Genomic DNA, 27,477 nt, shown 5'->3' on the forward strand with positions numbered 1-27,477 from the left:
CCCCCAGTCTGAGGTCCTGAGCACGCTGGAGCAGGTTATCATCAAGGAGCTCTCTGTACTTTGCTCTGTTCATCTTTCCCTCGATCCTGACTAGTCTCCCAGTCCCTGCCGCTGAAAAACATCCCCACAGCATGATGCTGCCACCACCATGCTTCACATGGTGATGGTGCCAGGTTTCCTCCAGACGTGACGCTTGGCATTCAGGCCAAAGAGTTCAATCTTGGTTTCATCAGATCTTTAGGTGCCTTTTGCCAAACTTCAATCGGGCTGTTATGTACCTTTTACTGAGGAGTAGCTTCCGTCTGGCCAATCAAGCATAAAGGCCTGATTTGTGGAGTGCTGCAGAGATGGTTGTCCTCTGGAAGGTTCTCCCATCTTCACAGAGGAACTCTGGAACTCTGTCACTGTGAACATCGGGTTCTTGGTCACTTCCCTGACCAAGTCCTTCTCTCCCGGTTGCTCAGTTTGGCCGTGCGGCCAGCTCTAGGAAGAGTCTTGGTGTTTCCAAACATCTTCCATTTAAGAATGATGGAAACAAATGTGTTCTTGGAGACATTCAATGCTGCAGAAATGTTTTTGTCCAATTCCCCAGATCTGTGCCTTGACACAATCCTGTCTCGGAGCTCTACAGACAATTACTTCAACCTCATGGCTTGGTTTTTGCACTGACATACATTGTCAACTGTGGGACCTTATATAGAGAGGTGTGTGTCTTTCCAAATCATGTCCTATTAATTGAATTTACCACAGGTGGACTCCACTCAAGGTGTAGAAACATCTCAAGGATGATCAATGGCAACAAGATGCACCTGAGCTCAATTTCAAATATCATAGCAAAGGGTCTGAATAGTTATGTAAATAAGGTATTTCTGTTTTTTTGTTTTAATGAATTAGCAAACCATTCTAAAAACCTGTTTTCATCATTTTGGGGTGTTGTTATTATAATGATCCATTTTAGAATAAGGCTGTAACGTAACAAAGTGTGGAAAAAGTGAAGGGGGCGGAATACTTTCCGAATGCACTGTATGAACAAGCTGATTCTCTGCTCTACAGTAGACTTCTTCTCTTCTTTAGTCCACTCTACTCTACTGTACTCTGGCTGTTGTATATAAGCAACTGCCTACACTAGCTGAAATTAATACATGCATTTTCAGTAATAATTCATTATATCGTTGCGATCTTAACCCAACACAGAGCTTTGTCGTGAAGAGGTTTGAATGTCTTGGTGTGAAATCCAAGGTGTTGGGCTGAAAGTCGGAAGGTCCAAGGTTCAAGTTCAGGTTGGAACTGCCCTCTGCCTTTGCCACAATATCAATCATTCTCCTCTCTCTCTCTATTTCTTCCCAGCATCTAAAGCCTGCCCTCCATGTGACAACGAACTGAAAGCTGACACCATTATGGAACATTACTGTGCCAGTGACTTTGGTAAGTACTACAAACACACGCACACACACACACACACACACACACACACACACACACACACACACACACACACACACACACACACACACACGCACAGTAGTGTGACGTGTGATGTGTGTAGTTGGGTCATTCCACCAATTCAATTTGATTTCGCCAAATTTTTACATTCTGTCTACATGTTAAACTTCATAAAAAACACGTTTTCCCATCTCAAAATAATTTAGTAAGTGCCTATTAAGTGCCAAATAAAGTAACAGGGTTGGCCGTAACAGGGTTGACAATTTCATCTTAATTCAGCCATAAATCCCCTTGTGACATGGGGAATGGAAGCTTGTTGTGTGCAAAACGTGTCAAATTGCCAAAAATAGTAGAACCAGCTTTTATATTATGATTTATTTCACTATTAGATGTTTCATGTTTCTTTTGAAAAAAATATATTAAAAAAGGAATAGTTTCATCATATTATAACAAGTGTTCAGTAACAGGGTTGACCTTAAATGAGCGACAGACGTAAATGATTCACTAATCACATGAAATAAATCATGATCTTCAGAACATTTAAAACATCTGATTTATTGAATTCTCCATGTTGTCTTTAATAAAGGGCAATTTGTTTAATATAACAGGCCTTGGAATTCTATATTGGTGCATAATCTTTTCATTTAAAAGGGACGCAAAAGTGGAACGACCCTGTTAACAGGAATGGCGAATGACAGTTTTATATGTGTTTTGATGTTATCACAATTATTCTACAATGTAGAAAACAGTAAAAAATAATGAAAAACCCTTGAATGAGTAGGTGTGTGCAAACCTTTGACTGGTACTGTACGTGTAATCAGATCCTCCCCAACGCTGATTACAAATAGGAAAGATACAATAATACAAATAGAAAATCTAGTCGGCAGGTTGTGTTCGAGTTCAGTTTAAGTGCATTTTGAAACAATTTAATGTAAATTGTTAAACAATTTAATCTACTCAATTTGATCCATTTCATATTTTAAATGGTACAATTCAGGCAATGTCCTGATAGTAACGTCCATACAACATAGAGGTCATGCATGGCTGCAGGAAGATGTTTTGGTTTGGGGGTACTGGTGACCAAAATACTAATACACTACCATTCAAAAGTTTGGTGTCACTTAGAAATGTCCTTGTTTCCCATGAAAAGATATATGAAATTAGTTGCAAAATGAATTGGAAATATAGTCAAGACATTGACAAGGTTATAAATAATGATTTTTAATTGAAATAATAATTGTGTCTTTGCTTTCGTCAAAGAATCCTCCATTTGCGGCAATTACAGCCTTGCAGACCTTTTGACATTCTAGTTGTCAATTTGTTGAGGTAATCTGAAGAGATTTCACCCCATGCTTCCTAAAACACCTCCCACAAATTGGATTGGCTTGATGTTCTTACATTTATGGTACATAAGGTAAAGCTGCTCCCACAACAGCTCAATAGGGTTGAGATCCGATGACTGTCCTGGCCACTCCATTATAGACAGAATACCAGCTGACTGCTTCTTCCCTAAATAGATCTGGCATAGTTTGGAGCTGTGCTTTGGGTCATTGTCCCGTTAGAGGAGGAAATTGGCTCCAATTTAGCGCCGTCCACAGGGTATGTCATGGCGTTGAAAAATAGAGTGATAGCCTTCCTTCTTTAAGATCCCTTTTACCCTGTACAAATCTCCCACTTTACCACCACCAAAGCACCCCCAGACCATCACATTGCCTCCACCATGCTTGACAGATGGCGTCAAGCACTCCTCCAGCATCTTTTCAATTTTTCTGCGTATCACGAATGTTCTTCTTTGTGATTCGAACAACTCAAACTTAGATTTGTTTGTCCATAACACTTTTTCCCAATCTTTCTCTGTCCAGTGTCTGTGTTATCTTGCCCATCTTAATCTTTTTTTTTATAGGCCAGTCTGAGATATGGCTTTTTCATTGCAACTATGCCTAGAAGGCCAGCATCCTCTTCACTCTCTTCACTGTTGACATTGAGACTGGTGTTATGCGGGTACTATTTAATGAAGCTGCCAGTTGAGGACTTGTGAGGCGTCTGTTTCTCAAACTAGACACTCTAATGTACTTGTCCTCTTGTTCAGTTGTGCACCGGGGCCTCCCATTCCTCTTTCTATTCTGGTTAGGGCCAGTTTGCGCTGTACTGTGAAGGGAGTAGTACACAGCATTGTAGGAGATCTTCAGTTTCTTGACAATTTCTCGCATGGATTAGCCTTAATTTCACAGAACAATAAAAGACTGACGAGTTTCACACACGTTCTACACAAGTCTGTGTAGAACTATTCACTGAATGATTATGATAATCATGGACATTGCCCAAGCTGTCCAGATCTCTAGTGGCAATCAATCAGTGTTCAAAACAAGCAACTAAAGCAAAGATATTCTACGTCTTTCAGGTTTTTGTACATGAGATCACAGAGTACACTATTACCTCTTTTATGTATCACCCCAAAATGTAAGATATTACCCAAGTTCATATGATACCAGCCATACCTTTAATTAATGAGAAGGTACTTCTGGTTGAAGCATGGCGGAACAGTGTCATTAATAAAATGACACAAAAGAGTGAATGTGTCCCAAATAGAACCCTATTCCCTACATAGTGTATAAAGCCTTATAAACCCAAGTCAAAACCAGTGCACTGTACGCGCATTGCGCTAGCCATATTTCGCAGGTCACTACTTTTTAAAAAGGCAGAAATGCCTTCTGGAATGTAAACTTTCATGTGCCTTAATAACAGACTTGTATGCCATCTGTAAATGCAAATTAAAATGTTAAATTATGAGCCTACTGTAGTTGGTTTAGCCACAGAAAAAGACAGCAATCTTCTCGCTAGCCATGATTGGCTGAGATAATGAGTGGGCTGGACATGCCGAAAGATGAGTTCGGATTGGTCTGCCTTATAGCACGCTTCTGTGTATTTGAGCAGGTAAGTATGTGTAAGTAATCCTGTCTAAGCAGCTTTTTTTATATATCGCATCATATAACAGCATAAGTGTTGTTCACCACTTTCTGGAGGACCGAGTTTTGAAATCAGTGGAATTAGAGTATGATAGCTAAGTAGATGGAGAAAACACCTTTTCCGGATTACAGCTTCAAACTAAGGGCAACCATGGCATCCATGACAAGGAGTAGCGTCTATGATGTATATGGGTAAGATAGTCTAGAAAGCTACGCAAGTAACCATTTCAATAGAATGTCACTACGACAACTGTTGATAGACGTAGCTGGTAAATTCAATATGGCTATCTACTCCGATTTCAGAGCACGGGTAAGATAGTCTAGCTAGCTACATTTTCAGATATTACACGTTTCTAATTTTGACAGAAGGTCGTTTTCATTTCAAGTTAGTGTACTGTTAGCTATCTAGCTAACGTTAGCTGTCTGGCTCGCTAGCTAATGTTACGTGTATGATCTTATTATTTGTATCTCAGAGCCATTTGCTTTGCTAGTTATAGCCTAATGTTAGCTAGCTAACATTGAACCTGGTTGGTTAGCTACCTGCAGATTTATGCAGGGTAGTAACTTCATGAGTTGGGATTATGGCTAATTGTTTACCTAGCTAGCTAGCTAGCTACATGTCTTAACAAAAAGACTCCACTACGCAGGTAACCATTTCAATAAAATGTCACTGCGACAACTGTTGATAGATGAAGCTGTTAAATTCGCTCTGGCTATCTACGCCAATTTCAGAGCACTCAGCCTCAGGCAGACCGACATTAGTTGTAAAAACACTGCCCCTCTGTGTCATTCAAACATACTTTTTATTATGTTTTATTTGTACTTTAAAAAAAACATTTATCTTTAACAATCATTCTATAGCCCGCACAGCAACTGCACTCCCACTTGTCTCCTATTCCACATACCAACCCCCAGCTTCCCTCAGCCCATCCCATCTATCTCTGCTGGCCACCCACTTTGGGTTTCTACACAACACATATCTTTGACCTATGCTGTGATGCTTAATGTACAATTTCAATCTATCTAATCGAATATAATTTACAGATTGCATTTTAAAGATAAATACTTTTACTAAGAGTATTAGTATATTAGTAATTGACTGACCGGTCTCTCAAGTTCTCCAAACAGTACTATTTCTAGGGTCAATTTTAGTTCAATGCTATGCATTTTCAGCCATTCCTGAACCAGAGACCAGAAACAGGCTACCTGAGGGCAATACAAAAATAAATGGTCTATTGATTCTGTATCCTCACAACAAAATCTGCAGAGCTTCGATGATTTTATGCCCCAAATATTCCACATTTTGTTGGTGGCAAGAATTTTATGTAATAATTTTAGCTGAAAAGCATGAAGTCTTGAATCTTGTGTTGTCATATATTAACTCATACACCTTGTACCATGGAATTGGTAGATCAAAAATCTCTTCCCAACTATTTTGCAATCTGTATGGCACAGTTGTCAACATCCTGGTCCTCAAATGAAACTGGTATACTTTCCGGTTTATGCTATTTTTATTCCTCTGCCAGTTTTGATCCTTTATACTGGGCAGACAGACCAGTTCCCCACCTCCTCTCGCTGCCAGCTGCCTCCTCACTTTTTGGGGTAATGCTGTAATCAATTGGTTGTATTCTTGGATTGAGCAGACCTTCCCATATAATTCTGATAATTCCATGAAGGACATAACTCTACCATTCCAATTTACAATATAATTTAAGAACAAATAAATACAGGTATTGTATAAACCAGCACACAGGGGGATGAAGTTGAAATTGTAGCCAGCTCTGCAATGCTTGTTTGAAAAAGAGAGATACTTTGAAAAAAGTATAATTTTCAATTAATCGAAAATTAAACATGGCCATCTGTACAAAGGCAAAAAGGCCATTCTTAAACAATGGATGAGCTTTTCTTAGTAATCTACCTGAGAACCATTTAGGGTTTAGTGCTTTTATATTTAATAATCTCAACCAACCCAATTCATATTCATTATATAGACAGGCACATTTTATTTGGTCTGGTTTAGCGTCCCAGATAAAGCAAAATAAACTGAACTATGACTAAGGAGTTAATCAGGGCAATTTTTCCATAAATAGACAGCTATTTATCTCTCCATGGTTGCAGGATCTTGTCTATTTTTACAAGTTTTACAAGCTATTGAAATTCATTGTGGAGAGCGTATTTATATATTTTGTGATATGAATACCAAGTATGTCTATTTCACCATCAGCCCATTTTATAGGTAAACTGCAGGGTAATGTAAAAGTCGTATTTTTTAAAGAATACATTTGTAAAATTGTACACTTATCATAATGAGGTTTTATTCCAGAGAGTACAGAAACGTTATCTAGATCTTCAATGAGACATTGCAGATGGACATCTTTGTTTTTAAGCCTTGGATTTCTAATCCTCTAAATTGTTATTGATTCCGATTTCAATAGCTATCATTTCGATGGCCATAACGATATGGTGACAGCGGACCCCCTGTTTAACTCCTCTTGACAATTCAAAACTCTCTGAGAAGTAGTCGTTATTTACTATTTTACACCTGGGGTTGCTATACGTTATTTTTATCCATTTTATAAGAGAGTTACCAAAATGTAGAAATATCCAGGCATTTATAAATAAATTCCAGTCTTACTTTATAAAATGCCTATTCAAAATCCGCTAAAAATACCAGGCCTGGCTTCTTAGATGTTTCATGATGTTCTATTATTTCTAGTAGTGTTGTATATTATCTCCAATATATTGTCCACGTAAAAAAACCTGTCTGATCAGGATGAACAATACCTGGTAAAACCCTTTAAATTCTGAATGCTATGCATTTCGCGAGGATTTTTGCATCACAACATTGAAGTGTAAGGGGCCTCCAGTTTTTTAGATAGACTGGGTCTTTATATTTGCCATCTGGGTCTTGTTTAAATGACAATCAGACCTTCCTGCTGAGTACCTGACAGACTACCATTTCTATAGGAGTAGTTAAAACAATCTAACAATGGAGCTTTTAGTATATCTAAAAAGGCTTGATATACCTCTACCGGTGTGCCATCAAGCCCTGGTGTTTTTCCAGACTGAAAGGATTTAATAGCCTCAAAAAGTTATTCCTCTGTAATTTGTCCTTCACACTGATCTTTCTGTACATATAATAATTTTCCGTTTTTATATTATTTGGAAAGAATTCCTTTCCGTAATCTTCATTCAGTGGGAGAGGATGAGACGGAAAAAAGAACATCTGCCAAAAATGATTATCTTCCTCTTTTAAAATATCATTCGGAGAATCATAGATGACTCCGTCTTCAGTAACGAGTTTCTGCAAATTATTTTTGTTAGTGTTCCTGTGTTGGAGATTCAGGAAGAATGTTGTGCATTTTTCTCCATATTCCATCCAGTCTGCTTTATTTTTGTAATAGATTACATGAGATCGTTCTTGAATAAGTTCCTCAAGTTCTTTTTGTTTTTCCTCTAACTTATTTTGTCTCTGTAACATCGTTTTTATTGCTATCTACCTGTACTATTAGTTCATGTATTTCCCTTGTTAGTCTTGTCTCTTTAGCCAGAAACTGCGTTTTTCATTATTGATGAATATTGAAGTGAATGACCCCTGAAGGTACATTTTAAGGTATCCCAAACAATAAGGGGATTTGCTGAACCTATATTATACTGGAAAACTTCAGTTATAAATAATTTTGTCTTAGTTAAAAATAAGTTGCCCTCAGTAAACTTTGATAAATTTCCAATATCCTCGTCCACGTGGAACATCTATAAGAGTTATGTGAATGCCAATTAGATGATGATCCGATCACATTCTGTCCCCTATTATAACTTTTTTCACCTTTGATGGAAGAGAGAAAGAAACAAGAAAGTAGTCAAGGCGACTAGCTTGATTAACCAGTTGGATTTAGGGGGCGCTATTTTAATTTTTGGATGAAAAATGTTCCCGTTTTAAACAAGATATTTTGTCACGAAAAGATGCTCGACTATGCATATAATTGACAGCTTTGGAAAGAAGACACTCTGACGTTTCCAAAACTGCAAAGATATTGTCTGTGAGTGCCACAGAACTGATGTTACAGGCGAAACCCAGATAAAAATCCAACCAGGAACTACCGCATTTTTTGAAACCGCCTCATGCCAATGACTCCTTATATGGCTGTGAATGAGCTACGAATGAGCTTACTTTTGAAAAAAGTTTGGTGTTATAGTTCTAGCATTTTAGGGTCGATTTCTCAGCCAAGAATGATGAACAAACGGGAGCTATTTCGCCTACAAAAATAATATATTTGGAAAAAAGGAACATTTGCTATCTAACTGGGAGTCTCCTGAGTGAAAGCATCTGAAGTTCTTCAAAGGTAAATGATTTAATTTGGTTGCTTTTCTTATTTTCGTGAAAATGTTGCCTGCTGCCAGCAGAGCCTAGCATAGCATTATGCCACGATAAACTTACACAAATGCTTGTCTAGCGTTGGCTGTAAAGCATATTTTGAAAATCTGAGATGACCGTGTTTAGGGTGTCGGGTAGGGTGGAGGTGATATGGTCCTTGACTAGTCTCTCAAAGCACTTCATGATGACGGAAGTGAGTGCTACGGGGCGGTAGTCGTTTAGCTCAGTTACCTTAGCTTTCTTGGGAACAGGAACAATGGTGGCCCTGTTGAAGCATGTGGGAACAGCAGACTGGTATAGGGATTGATTGAATATGTCCGTAAACACACCGGCCAGCTGGTCTGCGCATGCTCTGAGGGCGCGGCTGGGGATGCCCGTCTGGGCCTGCAGCCTTGCGAGGGTTAACACGTTTAAATGTTTTCCTCACATCGGCTGCAGTGAAGGAGAGTCCGCTTGTTTTGGTTGCAGGCCGTGTCAGTGGCACTGTATTGTCCTCAAAGCGGGCAAAACAGTTATTTAGTCTGCCTGGGAGCAGGACATCCTGGTCCGTGACTGGGCTGGATTTCTTCTTGTAGTCCGTGATTGACTGTAGACCCTGCCACATGCCTCTTGTGTCTGAGCCGTTGAATTGAGATGCTACTTTGTCTCTGTACTGACGCTTAGCTTGTTTGATAGCCTTGCGGAGGGAATAGCTGCACTGTTTGTATTCGGACATGTTACCAGTCACCTTGCCCTGATTATAAGCAGTGGTTCGCGCTTTCAGTTTCACGCGAATGCTGCCATCAATCCACGGTTTCTGGTTAGGGAATGTTTTAATCGTTGCTATGGGAACGACATCTTCAACGCACGTTCTAATGAACTCGCACACCGAATCAGCGTGTTCGTCAATATTGTTATCTGACGCAATACGAAACATGTCCCAGTCCACGTGATGGAAGCAGTCTTGGAGTGTGGAGTCAGCTTGGTCGGACCAGCGTTGGACAGACCTCAGCGTGGGAGCCTCTTGTTTTAGTTTCTGTCTGTAGGCAGGGATCAACAAAATGGAGTCGTGGTCAGCTTTTCCGAAAGGAGGGCGGGGCAGGGCCTTATATGCGTCGCGGAAGTTAGAGTAACAATGATCCAAGGTTTTTCCACCCCTGGTTGCGCAATCGATATGCTGATAAAATTTAGGGAGTCTTGTTTTCAGATTAGCTTTGTTAAAATCCCCAGCTACAATGAATGCAGCCTCCGGATAAATGGATTCCAGTTTGCAAAGAGTCAAATAAAGTTCGTTCAGAGCGATCGATGTGTCTGCTTGGGGGGGGATATATACGGCTGTGATTATAATCGAAGAGAATTCTCTTGGTAGATAATGCGGTCTACATTTGATTGTGAGGAATTCTAAATCAGGTGAACAGAAGGATTTGAGTACCTGTATGTTTCTTTCATCACACCATGTCTCGTTAGCCATAAGGCATACGCCCCCGCCCCTCTTCTTACCAGAAAGATGTTTGTTTCTGTCGGCGCGATGCGTGGAGAAACCCGCTGGCTGCACCGCCTCCGATAGCGTCTCTCCAGTGAGCCATGTTTCCGTGAAGCAAAGAACGTTACAGTCTCTGATGTCCCTCTGGAATGCTACCCTTGCTCGGATTGCATCAACCTTGTTGTCAAGAGACTGGACATTGGCGAGAAGAATGCTAGGGAGTGGTGCACGATGTGCCCGTCTCCGGATTCTGACCAGAAGACCGCCTCGTTTCCCTCTTTTTCGGAGTCGTTTTTTTGGGTCGCTGCATGGGATCCATTCCGTTGTCCTGGGTGAAAGGCAGAACACAGGATCCGCGTCGCGAAAAACATATTCTTGGTCGTACTGATGGTGAGTTGCCGCTGATCTTATATTCAGTAGTTCGTCTCGACTGTATGTAATGAAACCTAAGATGACCTGGTGTACTAACGTAAGAAATAACACGTAAAAAAACAAAACACTGCATAGTTTCCTAGGAACGCGAAGCGAGGCGGCCATCCCTGTCGGCGCCGGAAGTAATATGTAATTCTTACAACAACGATCGTGATACTTACCATAGCTAGATACTTTTCTCAGTCTAAATTGACCATAATTAATGCTTGTAAAGTTACCTCCATCAGAGGTATTATGACAGTCAAAACTAGAGCTTTCAAATGTCTGATATTTAGAATTCAAGAAATGGGTTCTAGCAATATTTGTTTTATTCCCTTGCCTGTTTGCCTGTGAGCCAATCCCACAGATGTTAGAAAATTGAGACAAGATACTATGTGTGTAGTAAATCTGAGTAGGTTGATGTGTATGATATTGGATGTGATTTAGTGACAGTGTCTACGATGTCTGTATAAGTGTAAGATTATAATGTGTGATTTTCAAATAAACAATAACTTCGCCAATTTGCATCGTTGAGTGTCTATTTGTGTAACATGTAGTGCGTATAGTTTTAATATTCATGATGATAATTGTAATCCATACGTTTCACCTTCATAGTTGCATCATAATTACCTTTAGTATCATTGAAAAACACACACTCTAAAGACAGCTTCACTATAGAACAAATGTATTCCGTACAATATGTTATTATTCCCTAATAACCCTATTCTGATATCTTCCCCTTGCTTGTTGTAAACATACAGTATATAAACTTGTAGACAAATACATAAAAAAAGAGACAAACAATAAACACATTAAAATATAAAACCGTTCTCGACAATAGAGAGAGAGGGAGAGAAGAGAAGAGAAAAGAGAGAGAGTGAGAGAAGACAGTGAGATCATGTGTGTATGTGTACTGTATGTATAAGTCAGCATGTGTAAGCGAGCATGCAATTGAGTACGTGTGTGTTCATATCCACTTCACGATGTTCAGATATTTTCACAGTTCCCATACTTTATTTTTTTCATAACCTGAAGTCCCTGTAGAATTTAGTACAGCCATGGTGTTATGGAGCTGTCTCAGAATAGCTGTCCATCTATAAAGAGTTTGTCCACAATGATAAAGGCACGCTTACCCCTCTCCCATTGTTGCCTTTGTACCGGATACAGTCTCTTATGACGTTTGTTTATCTCCCTTGGAAATTGGTCATTGAGACTAAACATTTGGTCCCTTTATGTTCCCTTCCCCTGCTTTTGATCAGTTCCTTTTGTTGGTAGTGCTCAAATGCGATGATCGGACGGGGATCCTTGGTCTAGTCGCTCTGAGCTCCAAGTCTGTGTAGTCGGTGGAAAGCCACCTTGTTTACAGTCTCTAGAGGAAGTTTCAAGACGGATTGCATGAATTCTCTGATCGCGAACTCTGGATTATTGGATGCGTCCTCAGGAATCCCAGAAAAAAAATGATTTTCACGCATGCTACGACTTTGTATGTCTAGTAGTGACTCCTTCGTCACCCTGTTTTCCCTGAGTAGACAATCCCTGTTGAAATCGTGGATTTTTACCTTGGCTGTGAATGCCTTGTTTTCTCCATGGAGCGTGAGAATTTCACTCTGGCTGAACTCCAAACTCCCCCTCAGCTCTGCTACCTCCTCACACAACCTTTTCAGTGTTGCATGGATTCCAGCCAGAGCACTAGCCTCTACTTCAACGGTAAGTAAATCGTACATGTCTGTAGACACTGTTTTTCTTTTTTATGTCAGGTTGAAGTTCTTTTGTGAGGTTGTCTTTCCATGATGGAGTATGTTGTTTTTCCATAGCGTGAAGCTGTTGGTACTCATCGATTACCCTCAGGATCTCCTTAGTATCCCGGTTGGTTCTTTACTGCAATCAGTTGTTCTACGAAAAGATAACCATGAGTCTTTCCCATGACAATGACAGGTGTCCATAGTACAGCCAGCTAGCACTCGCAGAATCCACGCAAAAAAGAAAATGGAACAGAAATGTGCAGTCCCAGCTGTAAAGGCTATCCACGTTGTGAAATCCGTAGCAACAAAACTTTAGTTCTGATTAAAATTGATTTTATGAAAAAAATAATTATATTAACAACAAACCGAGTGTAGACAGTACAGTGTTATATTGTGCGCTCTGATGACGTATCTGATGACGAAAAAAGCATTGCCAGCAGCACAGTTGTAGTCACCAGATGGGTGGGGCTAAAGCTTAAGAGGGTGTGAACAATGCGGAATGGGTGTAGACAAAGAAGAGCTCTCCAGTTGGTACCAAAACATTCAAAGGCATTTTTCTCAAAAGTGAGGTTACAAGATTATCAACTTTCAAAGCAGAATTACTTTCCCATTGTTCCTCATATGTAGTGTATGATATACCAAGTTGTAGCTCTGTGTCTCTGCTTTTATCCAATGTAAAAAACACCATTTCAAATTTTGCTACATAAGACCGAATCAAGGCGGTCAGTCACATATAGGGAATAGGATGCAATTTGGGACACATCCAATGTCTTCATTCTCTTTCACATTTAGAGTAGCAGCCAAAGTCATATTCTTTGTCATCTAGCATGAGGTCACAGATACACACACACACACACACACACATACACACACACACACATCTCTTGTCATCTAACATGAGGTCAGAAACTCATCTAGATATATTTATTTGTCTGTTTAATTGTGAGATTGACTAATGGTAAATTGTGGAGTCCAGTTGGAATGAAGGAGAATAACAGGGGAATATAGCTTGAAAAAGCATGACGCAATACCTCTCTTATTAGAATGTAATATGATTGCGTATGACGGCAGATAGCCATTTGAAAAGACACAGAAACACACATGCAGATGCACACACACCAGGTGCGGCCGGTGCCGTTTAAGATGAGGGAGGACAATACTTTTTTATGAGCATGGCCTTTTTTCTATTACAGCATATTGGATGACTGTCATTCATATCCCATTCATCCAGCTCAATGTAACATCGATAGGTTTAGGCTACTACATGACACAAACAGTATCCCTATAAGCAGGTTTCCCAAATATAACTACAACCTCACCTGTGAATGAAAGTTTACAATGTAGGTGCACAGGTCAAGAGAAATTTGAGTAATCAAAGTGACAGACATTGACACATTCAATACCGCCTTGCACAATCATGCCTGCATCTAGCTGATCTAGGGTGTAATCATTAGTCCAACATTTGCAAACCAGACAAATTCAGGTATGTTTATCCCAGTTTCATTCCGTTTGCTTCAGTTTAAGAAATGTTTTTCAACAGAATCGGTGGAATGAATACACCCCTGATCACACACAAACACAATTCACTTTCATAGCAGCCAACATGATCACACTGATTGTTGTATAATTCCTACTCACATCTACGTGTTCTCCTTCTCTCACCTCTTCCCTTTGCTTGTGGACTTCACTGCCACAAATCAAATGTTATTTGTCACATGCGTCGAATACAACTGTTACGGTGCGTGAATGAGGACCCAAAAGCGAATTAACTTAAACAGAGCTTCTTTAATTACCAAACATAGGTAGGCTCAGACGGACCGGCAGATTCCGACAGGACAAGACAAGGTTACAGCAAACATGACGACAGTCTGGTTCAGGCATGAAACACAACAAACAAGAATCCGACAAGGACAGGAGCAGAAACAGAGAGAGATATAGGGACCTAATCAGAGGGAAAAAGGGAACAGGTGGGAAAAGGGGTGACGAGGTGGTTAGGAGGAGACAAGGCACAGCTGGGGGAAAGAGGGGGAGAAAAGCTAATCTAACAACGACCAGCAGAGGGAGACAGGGTGAAGGGAAAGGACAGAGACAAGACACAACATGACAGTACATGACAGTACCCCCCCACTCACCGAGCGCCTCCTGGCGCACTCGAGGAGGAAACCTGGCGGCAACGGAGGAAATCCTCGATCAGCGCACGGTCCAGCACGTCCCGAGAGGGAACCCAACTCCTCTCCTCAGGACCGTACCCCTCCCAATCTACGAGGTACTGGTGACCACGGCCCCGAGGACGCATGTCCAAAATTCTACGGACCCTGTAGATGGGTGCGCCCTCGACAAGGATGGGGGGGGGGGGGGAAGACGAGCGGGGGCGCGAAGGACGGGCTTGATGCAGGAGACATGGAAGACCGGGTGGATGCGACGAAGGTATCGCGGAAGAAGAAGTCGAACTGCGACAGGATTAATGACCCGAGAAATACGGAACGGACCAATGAACCGCGGGGTCAACTTGCGAGAAGCCGTCTTAAGGGGAAGGTTCTGAGTGGAGAGCCAAACTCTCTGACCGCGACAATATCTAGGACTCTTAGTTCTACGCTTATTAGCAGCCCTCACAGTCTGCGTCCTATAACGGCAAAGTGCAGACCTGACCCTCTTCCAGGTGCGCTCGCAACGTTGGACAAAAGCCTGAGCGGAGGGGACGCTGGACTCGGCGAACTGAGATGAGAACAGCGGAGGCTGGTACCCGAGGCTACTCTGAAAAGGAGATAGCCCGGTCGCAGACGAAGGAAGCGAGTTGTGGGCGTATTCTGCCCAGGGGAGCTGTTCTGACCAAGACGCAGGGTTGCGAAAAGAAAGACTGCGTAAGATGCGACCAATAGTCTGATTGGCCCGTTCTGCTTGACCGTTAGACTGGGGGTGAAAGCCGGAAGAGAGACTGACGGAAGCCCCAATCAAACGGCAAAACTCCCTCCAAAATTGAGACGTGAATTGCGGACCTCTGTCCGAAACGACGTCTGACGGAAGGCCATGAATTCTGAAAACATTCTCGATGATGATTTGTGCCGTCTCTTTAGCAGAAGGAAGCTTAGCAAGGGGAATGAAATGAGCCGCCTTAGAGAACCTATCGACAACCGTAAGAATAACAGTCTTCCCCGCTGACGAAGGCAGTCCGGTGACAAAATCTAAGGCGATGTGAGACCACGGTCGAGAGGGAATAGGAAGCGGCCTGAGACGGCCGGCAGGAGGAGAGTTACCGGACTTAGTCTGCGCGCAGACCGAACAAGCAGCCACGAAACGACGCGTGTCATGCTCCCGGGTGGGCCACCAAAAACGCTGGCGAATGGAAGCAAGCGTACCCCGAACGCCAGGGTGGCCGGCTAACTTGGCAGAGTGAGCCCACTGAAGAACGGCCAGACGAGTAGGAACGGGAACGAAAAGAAGGTTCCTAGGACAAGCGCGCGGCGACGGAGTGTGAGTGAGCGCTTGCTTTACCTGCCTCTCAATTCCCCAGACAGTCAACCCGACAACACGCCCCTCAGGGAGAATCCCCTCGGGGTCAGTGGAGGCTACTGAAGAACTGAAGAGACGAGACAAAGCATCAGGCTTGGTGTTCTTAGAGCCCGGACGATAAGAAATCACGAACTCGAAACGAGCGAAAAACAGCGCCCAACGCGCCTGACGCGCATTAAGTCGTTTGGCAGAACGGATGTACTCAAGGTTCCTATGGTCAGTCCAAACGACAAAAGGAACGGTCGCCCCCTCCAACCACTGTCGCCATTCGCCTAGGGCTAACCGGATGGCGAGCAGTTCGCGGTTACCCACATCATAGTTACGTTCCGACGGCGACAGGCGATGAGAAAAATACGCGCATGGGTGGACCTTGTCGTCAGAGAGGGAGCGCTGAGAAAGAATGGCTCCCACGCCCACCTCTGACGCGTCAACCTCGACAACGAACTGTCTAGAGACGTCAGGTGTAACAAGGATAGGAGCGGATGTAAAACGATTCTTGAGGAGATCAAAAGCTACCTGGGCGGAAACGGACCACTTAAAGCACGTCTTGACAGAAGTAAGGGCTGTGAGAGGAGCTGCCACCTGACCGAAATTACGGATGAAACGACGATAGAAGTTCGCGAAGCCGAGAAAGCGCTGCAGCTCGACGCGTGACTTAGGGACGGGCCAATCAATGACAGCTTGGACCTTAGCGGGATCCATCTTAATGCCTTCAGCGGAAATAACAGAACCGAGAAATGTGACGGAGGAGGCATGAAAAGTGCACTTCTCAGCCTTCACAAAAAGACAATTCTCTAAAAGGCGCTGGAGGACACGTTGAACGTGCTGAACATGAATCTGGAGTGACGGTGAAAAAATCAGGATATCGTCAAGGTAAACGAAAACAAAGATGTTCAGCATGTCTCTCAGGACATCATTGACTAATGCCTGAAAGACAGCTGGAGCGTTAGCGAGGCCGAAAGGAAGAACCCGGTATTCAAAGTGCCCTAACGGAGTGTTAAACGCCGTCTTCCACTCGTCCCCCTCCCTGATGCGCACGAGATGGTAAGCGTTACGAAGGTCCAACTTAGTGAAAAACCTGGCTCCCTGCAGGATCTCGAAGGCTGAAGACATAAGAGGAAGCGGATAACGATTCTTCACTGTTATGTCATTCAGCCCTCGATAATCTATGCAGGGGCGCAGAGACCCGTCCTTCTTCTTGACAAAAAAAAACCCTGCTCCGGCGGGAGAGGAGGAGGGGACTATGGTACCGGCGTCAAGAGCTACAGACAAATAATCTTCGAGAGCCTTACGTTCGGGAGCCGACAGAGAGTATAGTCTACCCCGGGGGGGGGGTGGTTCCCGGAAGGAGATCAATACTACAATCATACGATCGGTGTGGAGGAAGAGAGGTGGCCCTGGACCGACTGAACACCGTGCGCAGATCGTGATATTCCTCCGGCACCCCTGTCAAATCACCAGGCTCCTCCTGTGAAGAAGAGACAGAGGAAACAGGAGGGATAGCAGACATTAAACATTTCACATGACAAGAGACGTTCCAGGAGAGGATAGAATTACTAGACCAATTAATGGAAGGATTATGACAAACTAGCCAGGGATGGCCCAAAACAACAGGTGTAAAAGGTGAACGAAAAATTAAAAAAGAAATGGTTTCACTATGATTACCAGAAACAGTGAGGGTTAAAGGTAGCGTCTCACGCTGAATCCTGGGGAGAGGACTACCATCCAGGGCGAACAAGGCCGTGGGCTCCTTTAACTGTCTGAGAGGAATGTCATGTTCCCGAGCCCAGGTCTCGTCCATAAAACAGCCCTCCGCCCCAGAGTCTATTAAGGCACTGCAGGAAGCTGACGAACCGGTCCAGCGTAGATGGACCGACAAGGTAGTGCAGGATCTTGAAGGAGAGACAGGAGTAGTAGCGCTCACCAGTAGCCCTCCGCTTACTGATGAGCTCTGGCCTTTTACTGGACATGAAGTGACAAAATGACCAGCGGAACCGCAATAGAGACAGAGGCGGTTGGTGATTCTCCGTTCCCTCTCCTTAGTCGAGATGCGGATACCTCCCAGCTGCATGGGCTCAGCACCCGAGCCGGCAGAGGAAGATGGTAGTGATGCGGAGAGGGGGGCAACGGAGAACGCGAGCTCCTTTCCACGAGCTCGGTGACGAAGATCAACCCGTCGCTCAATGCGAATAGCGAGTTCAATCAAGGAATCCACGCTGGAAGGAACCTCCCGGGAGAGAATCTCATCCTTTACCTCTGCGCGGAGACCCTCCAGAAAACGAGCGAGCAAAGCCGGCTCGTTCCAGCCACTGGAGGCAGCAAGAGTGCGAAACTCAATAGAGTAGTCTGTTATGGATCGATTACCTTGACATAGGGAAGACAGGGCCCTGGAAGCCTCCTCCCCAAAAACAGATCGATCAAAAACCCGTATCATCTCCTCCTTAAAGTCCTGATACTGGTTAGTACACTCAGCCCTTGCCTCCCAGATTGCCGTGCCCCACTCACGAGCCCGTCCAATAAGGAGAGATATGACGTAGGCGACACGAGCAGTGCTCCTGGAGAAAGTGTAGGGCTGGAGAGAAAACACAATATCACACTGGGTGAGGAACGAGCGGCATTCAGTGGGCTCCCCAGAGTAACACGGCGGGTTATTGATTCTGGGCTCCGGAGATTCGAAAGCCCTGGAAGTGGCCGGTGGATCGAGGCGGAGATGGTGAACCTGTTCTGTGAGGTTGGAGACTTGGGTGGCCAGGGTCTCAACGGCATGTCGAGCAGCAGACAATTCCTGCTCGTGTCTGCCTAGCATCGCTCCCTGGATCCCGACGGCTGAGTGGAGAGGATCCGAAGTCGCTGGGTCCATTCTTGGTCGGATTCTTCTGTTACGGTGCGTGAATGAGGACCCAAAAGCGAATTAACTTAAACAGAGCTTCTTTAATTACCAAACATAGGTAGGCTCAGACGGACCGGCAGATTCCGACAGGACAAGACAAGGTTACAGCAAACATGACGACAGTCTGGTTCAGGCATGAAACACAACAAACAAGAATCCGACAAGGACAGGAGCAGAAACAGAGAGAGATATAGGGACCTAATCAGAGGGAAAAAGGGAACAGGTGGGAAAAGGGGTGACGAGGTGGTTAGGAGGAGACAAGGCACAGCTGGGGGAAAGAGGGGGAGAAAAGCTAACCTAACAACGACCAGCAGAGGGAGACAGGGTGAAGGGAAAGGACAGAGACAAGACACAACATGACAGTACATGACAACAACAGGCACCTTACAGTGCAATGCTTACTTCCAAGCCTTTAATAACCAACAATGCAGTTTTAAGAGAAATATGTTTTAATTCAGTTTAAAAAAATAGATAAGTAAAAAATAAGAAATAAAAGTAGAGCAGCAGTAAAATAACAATAGCGAGGCGATATACAGGAGGCACCAGTACAGAGTCAATGTGCAGGGGCACCGGTTAGTCGAGGTAATTGAGGTAACATGTACATGTAGGTAGAGTTGAAGCGACTATGCATAGTTAATAAACAGAAAATGCAAGTAGTCTGGGTAGCCATTTGATTAGATGTTCAGGAGTCTTATGGCTTGTGGGTAGAAGCTGTTGAGAAGCCTTTTGGACTGAGACTTGGCGCTCCGGTACCGCTTGCCGTGCGGTAGAAGAGAGAACAGTCTATGACTTGGGTGGCTGGAATCTTTGACAGTTTTTAGGGCCTGACACCGCCTGGTATAGAGGTCCTGGATGGCAGGAAGCTTGGCTCCAGTGGTGTACTGGGCTGCACGCATTAGTCTCTGTAGTGCCTTGCGGTCAGAGGCTGAGCAGTTTCCATACCAGGTGATGCAACCATGGTGCAGCTATAGGTTTTGTCCTGCCCTCTTCACAACTGTCTTGGTGTGCTTGGACCATGATAGTTTGTTGGTGAAGTGGACACCAAGGAACTTGAAGCTCTCAACCTGCCCCACTACAGCCCCGTCGATGAGAATGGGGGTGTGCTTGGTCCTCCTTTTCCTGTTGTCCACAATCATCTCCTTTGTCTTGATCACGTTGAGGGAGAAGTTGTTGTCCTGGCAATACACGACCAGGTCTCTGACCTCCTTATAGGCTGTCTCATCGTTGTCGGTGATCAAGCCTACCACTGTTGTGTCATCAGCTAACTTAATGATGGTGTTGGAGTTGTGCCTGGCCACAACACATCAGCTTTCTGTGACCAGGCAAAAAAAACTTTCCAAGCCAACCTTCATATCATAACTGCTAACTGCTACACACAGCCTACATCATTGTCACCATGTTAACGGCATAGTCAACATAGCTACTAGAACTAACGTGTTAGTAAACCCGTTACAAGTACAGTGTACAGTCAGCAGCAAACAGTTTGGCAGTTTTGTTTGTGTTACCTGTTTGCTGACACTGTTACTCTCTAGTTCCATGTCCGTTATTTATTAAATGTTTTACTCCCCGTACCTGCATTGTCTCTCCAGCGTCATTCCATGTGACATTCTCTCTCTTTGAGTCAACTACTTATCACATGTTATACACTGCAATGCTAGCTAGCTGTAGCATATACGTTCAGTACTAGATTCATTATTTGATTCTTTGATTGGGTGGACAACATGTTGCAAGAGCTCTGATAGGTTGGAGGACGTCCTCCGGAAGTTGTAATAATTACTCTGTAAGTCTATGGAATGGCATGAGAACCAAGAGCCTCCTAGTTTCGGTATTGCATTTAATTTACCCAGAGGAAGATGGAAACTAGCTGTCTTCCGACTATTGCGTAGACAATAACTCAGACATGATTTCAAGTTGAATTAAAGTTTCTTGTCAATCAGGCAACCAAAATTGGACGTTGATTTGACATTGTCAGGTTTTTACCCACTGGGCAGCTGGATATCCAGTCAGTCACTGGCAATAAACTGCTGACCAAGCAAAGCAGTCCCAGAGAGACCTGGCTGTGGACCTGCTAGGTATAACCCTCTTAGGTGTGGTCCTGTAAATACCCAACACCTGCGTGTTAGTGAGGCTGACGTGCTCTCGCCCCAGGAAGTGCTGTTTCTGCTCAAAATGACAGGCCCTCTCTCTCTCTCTCTCTCTCTCTCTCTCTCTCTCCGTCACTTTCTCCTCCTTTGCCTCTCTCTTGGTTTCTCTCTGTCTCTCTCGGTCTTTCTCAGGCTCTCTCGGTCTCTGTCTGTCTGCCCCCCTCGTTCTCTCGCTCCTTTCATTTTCATTGTATAAAGCAGGTTGAGCTTGTCATCAGGACATAGGTGAGACTCACTCACACACAGACTCCGAGAACATTACTTATGACATATCTCTAGGTGGGCACACAGGGCATTTTACTTACAGCTGACCCCTTTTGAAGCTTCCATCATTGTGTGTGTGTGTGTGTGTGTGTGTGTGTGTGTGTGTGTGTGTGTGTGTGTGTGTGTGTGTGTGTGTGTGTGTGCGTGTGTGTGTGTGAACTAGGCCCACCTAGCCATCCAACCTGCAGTTTCCTCACTGAAAACTGTGTGAGACAACTCTTTCCATGGTCATTTTATTGTATGTTACTTGCATTATTTTGTTCAATGTCTCAGGTCAAATCCCACTAAACAGACACATGTCCCCCTGAACATACTAAGACCATGTGTGTATATGTGTGCATGAAATGAATATGGAATGTATGTTTATAAAACAGCAGGCGAGAAGTGAAATGGCAATCTTCCAGGCGGTTTGGAAACATAGCAATGTTTCATACCAATGTTGGTCCTTACCCTCAACATGATTAATTTTGCCTGTCAGGGTGTGTTCACATGGAGAATTCCTCTCTGTTACACACACACACACACACACACACACACACACACACACACACACACACACACACACACACATGCACAGGGCAGTCCCATTTAACCCGCCTTCACGTGTATACATTAAGCTGTATAAATGAATGTATTGGAGTCACTAGCTTAATGCTCTGTTTGTCATAGCATATACGTATCTACGCTGTTGCTATCTATTTGTGGTTCACCAGAATGTAAACAACCATGTAGAGGAATATACAGTGCCACATGTAGGAATATTTACATTATAAATGCCTTATAACTGGGTTTCAGTAAGTAAGAGAATAAAACGTTTGTCATGGGTTGCGTTTCAAATGGCATCCTTTTCCCTTTATAGTTTGTTACTTTGTATGCCATTTTGGGACACATCCACCAGTGTAACTTTCCATTGTAGTGTTTAGGTGCTCAATAGAGGGACAACGATTAGGGCGTACACACACACACACACACACACACACACACCCACACACACACACACACACACACACACACACACACACACACACACACACACACACACACACACACACACACACACACACACACACACACACACACAGAGGATGTAGTCTTGAGGCAGTCCCAAGGTAATAGAGATTAGTTGTGTCAGGGGTAAATGACGACCCTCTAGATCAGGGTTCCCAAACTCGGTCTGGGGGCCCCCGGTGGGTGCACATTTTGTTTTTGCCCTAGCACTACACAGCGAATTCAGAAAATAACCAACTCATCATCAAGCTTTGATTATTTTAATCAGCTGTGTAGTGCTAGGGTAAAAACCAAAGGCACCCGTGGGTGGGGCCCCAGGACCGGGAAACCCTGATCTAGAGAGGTGTAGAGTACCCCTGTGCCTGGGGCAGGATCTAACCGCGTGTGTGTGCATCTGAGTGTGTGCGTATTGCGTGTGTGCGTGCATGCGTTTGTGTGCTGTCAAAGCAATGGCCAAGTCACAACATAAAACACATGATTAGCTTTCGTATACTGTCGTCTTTGAATGATCAGGTCCAATGTTAGGCTGATTTGATTTGCTAAAGAATGTATTGTATGTTTTTTTTGTTTAGCTCATGGATTTAAGTTTTCTCTGTTTACCCTACCATAGATTCAAATAAGTTAAATATGTTGTTTAAAGGCAACACAATCATTAGGATGTTAATCTGAAATAAAATTGATGTCATTGATCCAATTTTGTATAACTCTTCATATTTCCTCCCTCTCCATCTCTCTCTCTCTCTCTCTCTCTCTCTCTCTCTCTGTCTCTTTCCCTTCTCTCTCTCTCCTTTCTCTCTCCCTCCTCCCTCCATCTCCTCTTCTCTCCTCACTCCCTCTCTTTGTCCTCTCTCTCGCTCCCTTCTCCCATAGCTATCAAGATGAAGATCAAAGAAGTGAAGAAAGAGAAGGGTGACCGTAAACTCATCGCTGCCCAGAAGAAGAAGAAGGTGCTCAAGATGGGTGTCCTGCGTAAGAAGGACTTGAAGAAGCTGACACTGTACATAAAGAATGGAGCCAACTGCCCCTGTGCTCAGCTCGACAGTCTTGGCAGTAACTTCCTCATCATGGGTCGTAAGGTGGACCAGCAGCTGCTGCTCATGTCCATCCACAAATGGGAGAAGAAAAGCAAGGAGTTGAAGTTCGCCATCAAGTATATGAAGAGTCATCAGTGTCCCACCTATCATACTGTCTTCCAGTGACCTTAGTTATACAACAATCACAACCCTACTTCCCAGTTGTTGTCCCCTCTCCCGTCTATCCTTCCATTGTCCTACCTATCATACTGTTTTGCTGTGACATCCAGTGGTTTTGTGATGCCTGTAGAAGTGGGTATACTCTAATTCTGCCAAAAATATTCCCAAATGGCCCGCCCGTCAAAGGAAAGGCAAAAAAAAGATATATTTTCCTATAGTTTTTCTGTATTTTCCTATAGATTTTTCAGGTTTTTCAGGTCACTCTCAGAATCACACTTTTTTTATATATAGAAAAACAAATGTATGTTCTAAGTCCACGATAATGCTTAACCACATCAGGGGACCATTTTTGAGGCCTGGGAAAATCGTAATAAAATATTTTTGGCAGGTAGTAGTTGCCCATTAATTCAGTTGTACACCTAGCAAGATACCCTTTATGCACTACAAATGCAAAATACAGTAACTACATATTTTTTGACTGTATGATCCGTCTTCAAAGTATTTTTCTGTCTAGACAGACAGCATTCTCTGATACTCAATGATATCTTCTGATCAACTGGTTTGTTCTTGTGTCCGGAAACTTAATTCCACATTAATCAGATAATATACTTAGCCATTAGAAAGGATCAAAGACTTTTGAACAAATTCGTAGTTACTGCATTTTGCCTTTGTAGGGCGGAATTTGGCTAGTGGTGTTTCTGTACTGTACAATGTCCTACATGTGATGGCAGAGTTTGTAAAACAAATGCCCTCCCAATTGATACAAATCATCATGGTATCATTCTACCATTCTACTTTGTAATCAACATTTAATTGGAAAGGATTTTTGCCAGACATTTTCATTCAAACAGCGCATGATGACTGAATTGCACACCAATTTCGGACCCCACTTTTTCAATATCTGGTTTGCATACACATTGTTGCCTTAGTTAGCATTTACTGGTAGATATCAAAAGTTTAACTGTCTTTCCTACCTACCCTACTAACCGATGTCGTTCTTCTGTGAGCTGCTCCATGAAACAACCAGTTGATAGCTGCGCACTCTTGCTGTCTGCTCTGAAACTAGGCTATGTGTGCAGCTCACATGTGAATATACACCATATTTACAAAAGTATTTAGACATCCCTTCAAATGAGTGGATTTGGGTATTTCAGCCACACCCATTGCTGACTGGTGTATAAAATCGAGCACACATCCACGCAATCTCCATAGACAAACAGTGGCAGTTGAATGGCCTTACTGAAGAGCTCAGTGACTTTCAACGTGGCACGTCATCGGATGCTACCTTTCCAACAAGTCACTTTGTCAAATGTCTGCCCTGCTCGAGCTAACCTGGTCATCTGTAAGTGCTGTTATTGTGAAGTGGAAACATCTAGGAGCAACAATGGCTCAGCCACGAAGTGGTCGACCACACAAGCTCACATAATGGGACTGCTGAGTGCTGAAGCGCGTAGCACGTTAAAAAAAATGTCTGTCCTCTGTTGCAACACTCACTACCGAGTTCCAAACTGCCTCTGGAAGCAACATCAGCACAATAATTGTTCTTTGTCTAGGCCCCCTTACTTCCAGTGAAGGGAAATTTTAACACTACACCATACAATGACATTCTAGACATCTCTGTGCTTCCAACTTTGTGGCAAAAGTTTGGGGAAGGTCCTTTTCTGTTTCAACATGACTATGCCCCCACACACAAAGCGAGGTCCACACGCAAATGGTTTGTCGAGATCAGTGTGGAAGAACTTGACTGGCCTGCACAGAGCCCTGACCTCAACCCCATCAAACACCTTTGGGATGAATTGGAATGGCTGTGAGCCAGGCCTAATCATCCAACATCAGTGCACAACCTCACTAATGCTCTTGTGGCTTAATGGAAGGAAGTCCCAGCAGCAATGTTCCAACATCTAGTGGAAAGGCTTCCCAGAAGAGTGGAGGCTGTTATAGCAGCAAAGGGGGATCAACTCCATATTAATGCTCATGATTTTGGAATGAGATGTTCAACGAGCAGGTGTCCACATACCTTTGGTCATGTAATGTATTTCACATGCCTTGCGTTTGTGTAGGATACTTTGTGCATGATTTCTTCATTGTACTACATAATTGATCCGATGTATACCGCCATTACACTAGAAGTACACTCATTAAAAAGTGAGGGTAGAGGCCTCCCGGGTGGCGCAGTGGTCTAAGGCACTGCATCGCAGTGCTAGCTGTGCCACCAGACATTCTGGGTTTGAGCCCAGGCTCTGTCACAGCCGGCCGCGACCGGGAGGTCCATGGGGCGATGCACAATTGGCCCAGCGTCGTCCGGATTAGGATTGTGTTTCGGAGGATGCATGGCTCTTGACCTTTTGCCTCTCCCGAGTCCGTACAGGAGTTGCAACAATGAGACAGGACTGTAACTACTACCAATTGGGGAGAAAAAAGGGGTAAAAAAGGAGTGAGGGTATGCAGTGCCCACGGGGGATTAAGAAGTGAGTGTACTTCCACTGACATTTTTTCGGGTATACGGCGTATACCTGGGGATACCCTCCACTAAGCCACTGTTCACATCTCACAAATAGCTCTATTAGTATCGGATTAGTATCCTCATCTAGTCTGGTCCCAGATCTCTTTGTGCTCTTGTGAACTCCATTTCTGTCCTTGTCAAGCCAAAATGACAATGAGTTGGGCATGATACCACAAACAGACTGGCACTCGGGCTACTTCTCACCTGGCTATCTATCCCTCATTCTCACCCAAGTCTCCCCAGTCTCTCTCCCAAGTCTCGCCCAGTCTCACACCAGTCTCCCACATATCCCACCATGCTCTAGAAAACACCCTCTATGCCCCTCGTCTCCAGACCCCTCCAGATCCTCTAGACCCCTCCAGACCCCTCCAGACCCTCTAGACCCCTCCAGACCCTCCAGACCCCTCCAGACCCTCTAGACCCCATCCAGACCCTCTAGACCCCTCCAGACCCCTCCAGACCCTCCAGACCCCTCCAGACCCTCCAGACCCTCCAGACCCTCCAGACCACTAGTCCAAACATTGAACCTTTTTGTGGCCCAATCTCCTTTCTGCTACCCACCCACCCCTGTAGACTATTCTGATAACTCACTCCCTAGCCGCTACCCTACAGTAGCACTTTCTCTAGCCCCTACCCTTTCTCTAGCCCCTACCCTAGCCCATACCCTACAGTAGCACTATTTTATACCTGACCTGAGAGCCCCAAAGAAACCCAGACTTTCCTGTTTTTGAGATGGTTACTACAGATTTTTGATACAGGGGTGGTGGTGTTACTAACCTGCCATATATTGGAGTCAGCGTTTATCACAGTCACAAGGTGACGGGATCCTCCAAGACACTATGAGATTGTTAGATCCTATAAATAAAACAATCACATGTATATTTTACAGATGTCCCCTTATCATTATGACGATAGCAGAGGGGGTTAGTAAAAAAGTATGGTAAGACTTGCACAGATTGTGGTAAGGACAATGCTTTTGGTGCTTTGAATGATTTTATAATTCTTCAAAAGAATGCAGACATTGGAGTAAAGCAAGCTTCAAGATTTGTTAATAGTCAAAAGGGAGAGTTTATGCTTTTGAGAAAAAGGGGTAAGAGAAAATGCATGTGTAAAGTTTGAGTTAAAGGTTGTGCAGGCTGTTTGTGTGTTCAGTAGACACTGAAATAGACAAGCTACCTGTCTGTCCAGGTGGATATAGAAAGTTAGTTAGCTGCTGATGACACCTTATTTTAATGTTCTGTCATACGCTCAAAATCATGACTGAGCAGGATCAGGTATTTCCTGAAAACACAGACGTTGCAAAATTCCAAGGTTTTTCAGAAAACGGGATTGGAGGATATCCACATGTCCTTTCTATTCCCTCCCGATTCCAGGAATTTTTCAACCAGGATTTCTAGAAAACCAAGGAATTTGGGGAAAGTTATCGGAATTTTGCAGGCCTACACAGAAACAGTATGGAATATTCAAATAACATGTTTCCATTCCTTGTTATGTTTCTCATTTTGTGTAGAAAAGAATGAAAAGGTTAATAAAATGAAAAAAATATAATAATAGGTTGTTGATATC

General features: G+C 43.6%; 1 protein-coding gene across 1 annotated transcript in view; it reads left to right on the forward strand.

Annotated features, from left to right (window-relative positions):
• sfrp5 (secreted frizzled-related protein 5) overlaps positions 1-24,631 on the forward strand; it is a 39,349-nt gene extending 14,718 nt beyond the window's left edge. The window contains exons 2-3 of the mRNA XM_021580873.2: positions 1,348-1,425; positions 23,086-24,631. Of these exons, the coding sequence (XP_021436548.1) occupies positions 1,348-1,425; positions 23,086-23,414 (407 nt within the window). The 3' untranslated portion in view covers positions 23,415-24,631. The remainder of the gene's footprint in view (positions 1-1,347; positions 1,426-23,085) is intronic.
• The last annotated feature ends 2,846 nt before the right edge of the window (positions 24,632-27,477 follow it).

This window comes from Oncorhynchus mykiss, chromosome 23 (assembly GCF_013265735.2).
Source record: "Oncorhynchus mykiss isolate Arlee chromosome 23, USDA_OmykA_1.1, whole genome shotgun sequence".
NCBI lineage: Eukaryota > Metazoa > Chordata > Actinopteri > Salmoniformes > Salmonidae > Oncorhynchus > Oncorhynchus mykiss.